We start from the raw sequence: 8899 nt of genomic DNA on the forward strand, positions 1-8899 counted from the left end.
AAGCATTGTGATCAAGTGCTCATTCCAGCAATTTTTGAAATTATAAAAGACTCAAAAAAGATTTTGGATACTAAAGTGGAAAAAGAGATCTGTTGGTGATACATATTTGATTGCCTTCCCGTTGACTGTAGCTGGGAAACTAGTTGCCATAACCTAAGGCCACCCTACATATCTTATACAAAATATCTGTTAGATGAACTATTTTCGCAAAGGTTGGTAACGACTTTGGATGGGAGCATATAATTCAGAAATCAACATGGACCAACATAATTTAAGAATCCACTCTTCGATATGCCTAACTAGTGTCTGAAACTTTAGAACCAAATCTGTAAAACAGGATAAATCTGGTCACTGATGAGCAAAATGCAAGTAACATCATTTTATGCATAACATAAAGAAAGGCAATAGAAGTAACAATAAATGACAAATTTTTCCTTGCCAAGATATATGGCATTGAAATAGTTAAATACATAGAAGGTATCATATTTCATAACAGTTAAATACATGTTAGACAAAATCTTCCCCGGCAACAAGAGTTGCAAGGTATTATTATTAAAAGAAAGATGAATGACATACATAGGTTAATTGCCTATAAAAAAATGCTAGCAAAGCATGAGATGAAAAGTCCCTTTAATAATATCAAAACAGTTTTCAACAAAAAGTCTATGTTTTGTTGAGAAGCAGCAAAGTTCTTGATTCTCCTCAAATCCCATATCCTTGCCACCATCAGCCAAAACGAATGATAGCTCTTATGAGAAGAAGAGTTCTGTGCACTGCTTGAGGGTATCTGCAGGACTTGTCACTGCACCACAAAAGTAAATATTGGATACAAATTTAGCAAAACAAAATGAAGAGGAATCAATCAGATTCAAAGCTACCATAGTAAAAAGAAACGTGTTTTAAGATAATAAAGTGAATGCTTGGATGAGGAAAAATAAAATTATATTTGAATCATGGTAGGTAAGCATTGATATGGAAGAAAATTTAACAGAAATACAAGGAAGCCATAAATCACACTAGGTAAACGTTGGTATGTTTACCAGGTATACAAGGGCTAGAATGTAGATATATAAGCTTCTTTGATAATACTAAAGGAGTAAACAGAAGTGGAACAATGCATGGTATGGGATGGTAAAAGTATCTGAATAGATAACATGGCTGCCATTCTTATTAGGAAAATCTATTAAACAAAAACCTGGGCATATGGCCTCAAATGTATTTTTTCCACATGCAGAAGTGGTTTAACTACAATACTTCGATGAATGTAAAGAAAATCTAAGTTTTCTTAATTTTAATTTTCAATAAAGTAAATCACTTTAAAGCATTGTTACAACATCTGACCAGGCCTAGCTCAAATCCAGTCGGATCCAGATTTTTTGGCCCCACCAGATACATCAGGTTCAATCTAGATTTTGCAATTCATGTAGAAATTTTACATTTCTTTAATTTTTATATTGGATTTCCCAAAAAGATATCCTCTCCAACAAGGCAAATTTTTCAAAACAGGTAAACATGCTATAAACTTTTAAGTTGCTATAGTTTCCACCATAAGAAACTAACCTGTATGACCCACTGTCTTTTCTGATTCAAAGATTTCATGGTCATTTCCCCCCTGTTACATCAATAGCAATAATGATTTCAGATGTAAGAGAAAAAAGGAAAGTAGTACTAGTCATAGACATCCCATCTCATAACTAAGATACATTGCATTCTCGTCAAGTTATATATTTCTTTTCCATAAAATTGTCGCAACTACTGTTACAGTGCAAGACTTGTTTTTATATGATAAGCATCCAATGTCCCATAGTCTCAAGATCCATACCTTGTAGGTTTTGTCCCCAAAGAAATGGATCTCGTTAAAATAATTCTCTAAATATCTCAAGCAGTATGTTTTATCCCAGCCCTGAGGAAAAACCTGTAAAGCACATTCCAATCATCTAAGACTTGAAAAATACTGGAGTTTTCAGTAGTAGCATATTGTCATTCTTCCCAATGACACTTTTGAGAATCATACAAGTCCAAGAACTCACATCAAAGCTAATTTGTCCTCCAATGGAATAGGTTAGCTTTAAATGTGCAAATTTGTTACGAAGCACTTCAACCATTTTCATGCGTATGCCATGAATCTGCAAATGGGACAATAATCTCACAAAATAACTACAAATAATCATGCCCATTGTATTGTGTGCTGGTAAAGAAGTTTAAACCATTATAGTAATACTAAAGCAAGGCTTTTGTATTTCAATATACCTTATCATACTGCTCAAATTCATCTCTTTCTTCTCGACTACAGTTTCTACCAATAGGTGACACATTCAGCATCCCACTTCTGAACTCTATGAAGGTACCCCTAAGAATATAAGCAGGACAACAACTAAATACACAAGTTCTTAAGCCATGAAAAATATTTAAAGATAATGCTCTGATCTCACCTTTTTACAGGGATATCCAAGTCAGCAATGTAATGAAGAGTAAAATTAATGAGCTCCTGCAAATATTTCATGCATGGATTTATTATAAAAGAGACATTTATAAGCCACAAAAAATTAAAATGCATTCACAAGTAATGTTAAACAAATTTTACCTTCAGCTTTTCCTCGCCAAGGAATTCTTTAAAGCTCTGCAGGAATCACATTAAAAAGTCTGCCAGTTACATTAAAAAATAACTAAAAGCCAAAAGTTATGAACACACTGAATTAGTATATATCTAAGTTTGGTGAGATATGGATATGTATAGTTTCAGTTTCAATTGAGAATTTTTTTTAAAACCTAGAACAGTATATAGAATTCGTTAGGTTTTCATGTATAATAAATGTATATACCAACTACATACAATGAAGTCATGAAAAATAACTGCTATTACAGAGACACAGAATGCATGGGTTGGACTTGGGGGGCATCAATATGTTTAAGAAGCAGTTAGCTATAAGATAAAGGAAAAATACAAATTGCCACAAAATTATCATCATACAAACCTTGCGAACATGTATAACCTAGAGCTACACACGCCAATAACAGAGATGGAAAATAATTGTCATAACAGAAGACTGATTGGATCTGGACAGTGTGTATTGATTAAGCGAATGCAGAACAAGACAATTACTATAGTACTTTTGGTTTTAAGCCTTTTTCAGATCCCTGCACTATAACATTTGAAGGACATGTTCTATGCAGGCTGTAAAGGACCAACTATTTACATTCTACCTGCTGGATACACTTGTAATGAGTTAATGATGAACTCAAGGCACAACTTTGCATGTATATCAAAAAGTTAAAAAAAGTAATGATAAATATATAGTGTCCGTTTTTTGAAATGATATTTAATAATAAATAATAATAGTAATAATAAAATTAAAATATAAAAGAATATAAATAAAATATAATATAATTAAAATTTAACTAAGTTTAATGAATGGTCAAAAGGCATGATATAAAGAGTTGTGACTCCCTCAAACATGAGATATAAAATGGAGAAGAGTTCATTTGGAAGGGGATATGGAGGAAGGAAGAAGGAATGAAGCATATAAATCAAGGATTAATGGAAGAAGAAAGGAATGGAAATTAAATAAGGAAATGACTCTTTCAAAGGGTAAAAATTATGAAGGATTGTGTTGTGACGTTTTCACACATTACCCCATTGCAAATGGGGACCTCCCCACTTTTTGCTTTCTAGCGTAGTTGTTTTAGCTGGTCGTCTAGCTTGGCTGATGTTTTAGTGTTATTAACCTTTTGCTTGTGAGAGATGCAGTGCCTTCGATTGTCAGGAAGTGATCAAGTCAGGTCTTCCTCCAGGTTAGTTTGAGGTCTTTTTAGCTCTAGATGCTCAAGTGACAAGTGCATGCCAGGTAATGGATAGAGGTCAAGGTGACCATTGGGTGATGTTTCACAGTGCAACTTTCAGGTCGAACCAAGGTGTGAATCTCAAGTGTGATGAGTAATCAATTAAGATGAAGTATTTGATGAGGATCGATCAAGGCCAAAGTGATGATGAAATCCCTAATGATGAATGAAGATAAGGAGGTCTTGAAATGAATTGAATACGGATCAGCATCATAGTAAAGGCAAATGGATAGGTTAAGGGTTGAAATTAGCAAAATTGAATAAAGAGGAACCCTTCCATTTCATGTTAAATTCCATGGCCTACCTTGAGAAGTTCCACTTCCTCACCCCTCAAGATCCATTGACTTCTTAGCAAAGTGTCCTTATTGCCTCAAAACTCCAGCCATTTTTGGCAAGTGTCCCGATAGGCCTAAAACCCCGGCCATCCTTTGTCCAAAATGCTAAAATCCACGGCCATCTCCTCTCAATATCCTCATCACACCAAAAAGTTTGGCCACCATCCTTAGCATTTTGTCTTCACACCCCAAAAAGTTTGGTCTACCTCCAAGGCTGATGAATCCATGACTTGGCAAAAGAAAGGGCAGCAATATGATATCAAGCCAAATAAATGGCTAGTTTGATGAGGGAATGAACATGATTGAGACAATCAGCAATTTAGAGAAGTTAGGAAGGAAACTTCCTTCACCTATCTCAAACCCCGATCATGTCCTTTCTTGCACCCCTCAAATCCTTGGCCACTTTTCATTCACTTCCTTTACCCCTTAAGATCCACGGCCACATCATGTATCCATACCTCCAAATCCCGACCATCTCATGTTCTCATCCCTCAAATCCCTGACCACTTTTCATTCACTTCCTTTACCCCTTAAGATCCCTGACCACATCATGTCTCGCACTCTTGGGCAGGGTCGACTGTAATGTCCCCTTTTTGAAATAGGATTTAATATTAAATAATAATAATTAAATATAATTTTATTAAAATTTAATTGAGTTTAATGAATGGTCAAAAGGCATGAAATGAAGAGTTGTGACTCCCTCAAACATGAGATATAAAAGGGAGAAGAGTTCATTTGAAAGGGGATGTGGAGGAAGGAAGAAGGAATGGAGCATATGAATCAAGGAAGGGTTAATGGAAGAAGAAAGGAATGAGAAGAAAATAAGGAAGTGACTCTTTCAGAGGGTAGAAATTATGAAGGGTTGTACTCTTCCAAAGGGTGGTAATTGTGAAAGGTTGTGACTCTTTCAAAGGGCAGAAATTATGAAGGGTTGTACACTTTCAAAGGGTGGTAATTGTGAAAGGTTGTGACTCTTGCAAAGGGAAAACATGATGAAGTGGTGTGAATTATCCCTCTCATTGGAAGATATAAAGGGAAGAAGGTTTCATTTGAGGTGGAGATCCAAGGGAGATAAAATTCGAAAATAATTTTTTATTCTCAAAGGCAGCAATGAAGAGTGGTGACTCAATTCTTATGAAAGGTGGTGACTTTTTCACTAATATAATATAAAGGAGAAATCATTCCAAGCATTCAAGGATCACTTATTAATCATCACTCATGAATCCAACACCAATCATCAATTATCAAATCAAGTAAACGATCAATCAGCAAATCATCACTCTATCAAATCAGTGTTCATTCAATCATCATTCACCAATATATCAAACTAGCATTCATGTCATCATCACTCATCAAATCATCTAATCAACAATCACTTAATCATCAATCAGCAATACCTCAAATCATACAATCAAAGGGACTCATTCAATCAAATCAATCAATTATTCAACAAAAATCTATCAAGGAATGGAAGTCATCAATTTGCAATAGAAACTGATTGCAGCAAATAATAATATTCAGAAATATAATTGTATTAACCATTTGAGAATACATTTATTATTTCATCAAGATGCATTTAATTGGAAATAGTCTAGCGAATTCCTTGAAAAATTATGTCTTGGATTTCTAGAAATGTTTTGCAAATAGGAAGGATGGCCAGCCTTCCAAGTTCATAAGATTTGAAGGACCAAAAATTCTGCATGCATCTTATCAAGTATGTGATCCCGAGATGGATGGAAAAGGAATCCTGCCATGCTCATGGGCCAAGGGGCCAAATGGACCAGAAATACATTCCATTCTCTTGGGTTTGGTAGAGAAGGACGGTCTTCATGCATCTTATCAAGTGTGCCACCCTAAGATGGATGGACCAAAAATCCTGCCATGCTCGTGGGTTGGGAAGCCAAATGGACTAGAAATCCTTTACGTGTTCTTGAGCTTGATTGAGGAGGATGGCTAGCTTCCAAGGTGGACTAAGGGATGGAATGGACCATAAATCCTTCCATGCTCCTGCAATACAAGGACGACCATCTTTGAGATTGTCATTTGCAAGCATTTCCAATGAGTTCCTAATATTGTTGACTACAGGAATATACCTGGAACTAAATATTAATGATATTAGGGTGTATTTATTTAGATATGAATGATTCTTATATGGATTTAGATGCTATATGGATATCTTAATACTAAAAGATTTTTAATATCAATTTTTAGTGATTAATCTTGTTTGCAGACCTAAAAACAGGAATTTTTCAGAAGGGATATTACAACATATTTTGTGATATTTAACAGCAATTGATTCTCTCTGTGAAAACCATCAATATATTAAGCTTAATTCACAATACAAGAAAAACCTTTTCATAGATTACGGCTTTGCTAATTTTGGCATGTCTCTTATAGCTTGTGTTTTGCTAATTTTCATGATATTGTCATAATTTAGGTGTCCCAACCTCTTGTGCCATAGCCAACTCTCATCTTCTTGCCTCATGTAGCAATTTTCACTTCTGACCTCATTGAGAATGTAGAGATTTCCATCCATTCTGTAGGCATCCATTATTAATTTTTCAACTTTCATAATTTTGCATCCTCTAGAATGAAATGTAAAGGTGTGCCCTTCATCACACATTTGACTCACACTTCGTAGATTATGCTTCAGTCCTACATATAAAACATTGTTAGTTTTGGTTCATTCATTGTCTAAACTAAGTGTATCTTTGCCTTTTATCTTTTTGTTGTAGCATTGTCCCCGAACTTTACCATTCCTTCATCTACCTTCTTCAAAGAGAGATATTTGCTCTTGTTGCCAGTCATGTGAGTTGAGCATCCACTATCAAATACCATTGGTTTCTCTCATCTTGAGCATGTCGGGCAACCTGTACAAGCATGGATCTCTCCTTTGTCTGTTGCTCCTTCTTCTTCCAAACTTTATTCGGTTCATTCTTTTTCTTATCACCAACATCTTCTTTCTTTTCCTGTCTTGGAGGCTTAATACTTTTGCAGAACTTAGCTATGTGCCCAAAATTGTTACACTTATAACATATAATATTATAATTCATTAGAGGAGTGAATGAGTTGAAGTTCCTTCTTGAAAATCCAAAATCATTCCTTGTACGATTCTACAATCTACTACTTTATGACCATATCGATTGCATGAAAAAAAATATCCATGAAAGGAATAATTGAACCTGGTAGTGTGAGACTTTCTTTTAGGAAATGTCCATTTGAAATCGTCCTTGTTGGCTTTTTGAGACTGCGAGGCTTTATCCTCTTTCTTGCTTTCTTCTTTGTTCACCTCCTTGCTTACTTCTTTGTTGGAACTTTTGAGGGCCGCAGCATAACTCTTACTATCCAACTGCTTTGTGATTTTTTTTCTAACACTAACCCTGAACCCCAACCAAATTTTTTCCTGATTAACTGAAAAAATATTTTTCTTTTCGTTTGTCAATTTACTTCTGAGCAGATTCTTGCTACTATATGTAGACAGTAGAACAATACAAAGAACAGTCTCAATTGCCTATATTGCAGCTCTTTGAAATGTAGTATTCTGTTTTGGCATGAAGATAGGCAACCTATAGTTTGTTGCATTCTAATGATGGCCCAGAAAGCCAGCATGCAAAAAATAATACCAGAAATTTGTCATAAAGAATCTGAATAACAATAAAAACTAGAGGCAATTTGAGGTCATTTTTGTACATACCAGCAGGGACAGAGCCGTCATTATTGATTTCCTTTGTTTAATAAGCTCAAATGCTCTTCTTATAAGCCACTGAAGATTACTGTTGAAGTTCTACTAATTTGTGTGTCGACTCTCATGTGAATTCAATTCAACTCTATTAATTTGTTACATAATGTGGTTTTATCATGAAGATGATGAACAACTTATAGAATGAATAGTTTAATTTTAGTTGTAAAACTCTGTGAGTAGTTATGAGCTAAATCCTGCAGCAACTAACTTGCCATATTACTCGGCCCCAGGTAATTTAAAAAATTACAGCTAGTAATTCTGAATCGTGTGCCAAACTCACAGGTTTACTCGACAAAAACCTGAGATTCAGGGAAAAAATTGTCTGGCATTAAAAGGTGGGTTTTGTGATGATTTTTTCACATTTAGAGGTTTGTTTTTGGTCTACATTTTTCTGCAAGGGTGTTGAATGAAACTTCCAGGGACATTTAAGTGTTGAGAAAAGCTTATTTGTAAGCTAAGATGCTGAGGCTTTGGTCTGGTTGACTAATAAAATCACAAGTTTGAGGCTACAGCATGGGTTGCAGGTTGTGGCTGTGTAAAAAAGTAAAATCTTAGGTTGTGGGTCTCAGTCTGTGTCAGTATAATTGTGGGTACGCACATTGCATTCATCACAATGTTTAAAAACTTGAGAAAATAAAATTTAAATCTTTGACCAAGTTTCTCTATATTTAACTTCTCAATACCAGTTAGCGTTGCCTATAATTTACATTTCACAGTGTATTGAACTTATTTTGATTTAAATATTAACTATTAAGGAAATCAGTAATATGCTCCATAAATTCAGTCATGCATGTTTTTTAAGAATATTTTTTTATATTTGATAAATTTGCCAAGTTTATCCTTGAGAATCTGAGATATTGCCAAGCTCTAAGTTCTTAAAAAATTTGGGTCAGCCAAAGTAATTGCTGAATCCAAGTTATTCAACTATCATTTACATATTCTATATTTTTCAAATTTCCCTTTTTTTTACTTTCCATACCCT

General features: G+C 34.6%; 1 protein-coding gene across 1 annotated transcript in view; it reads right to left on the reverse strand.

Moving 5' to 3' along the window:
• Positions 1 to 1555: 1555 nt before the first annotated feature.
• The window catches only part of LOC131875099 (phosphomannomutase-like), a 41787-nt gene continuing 34443 nt past the window's right edge, over positions 1556 to 8899 (reverse strand). Inside the window, exons 2-7 of the mRNA XM_059219121.1 lie at positions 2585 to 2620; positions 2433 to 2488; positions 2251 to 2350; positions 2031 to 2126; positions 1823 to 1915; positions 1556 to 1612 (exon numbers count right to left, since the gene is read on the reverse strand). Of these exons, the coding sequence (XP_059075104.1) occupies positions 1556 to 1612; positions 1823 to 1915; positions 2031 to 2126; positions 2251 to 2350; positions 2433 to 2488; positions 2585 to 2620 (438 nt within the window). The remainder of the gene's footprint in view (positions 1613 to 1822; positions 1916 to 2030; positions 2127 to 2250; positions 2351 to 2432; positions 2489 to 2584; positions 2621 to 8899) is intronic.

The sequence above is a fragment of the Cryptomeria japonica genome, chromosome 4, assembly GCF_030272615.1.
Source record: "Cryptomeria japonica chromosome 4, Sugi_1.0, whole genome shotgun sequence".
NCBI classification, from domain to species: Eukaryota; Viridiplantae; Streptophyta; class Pinopsida; order Cupressales; family Cupressaceae; genus Cryptomeria; species Cryptomeria japonica.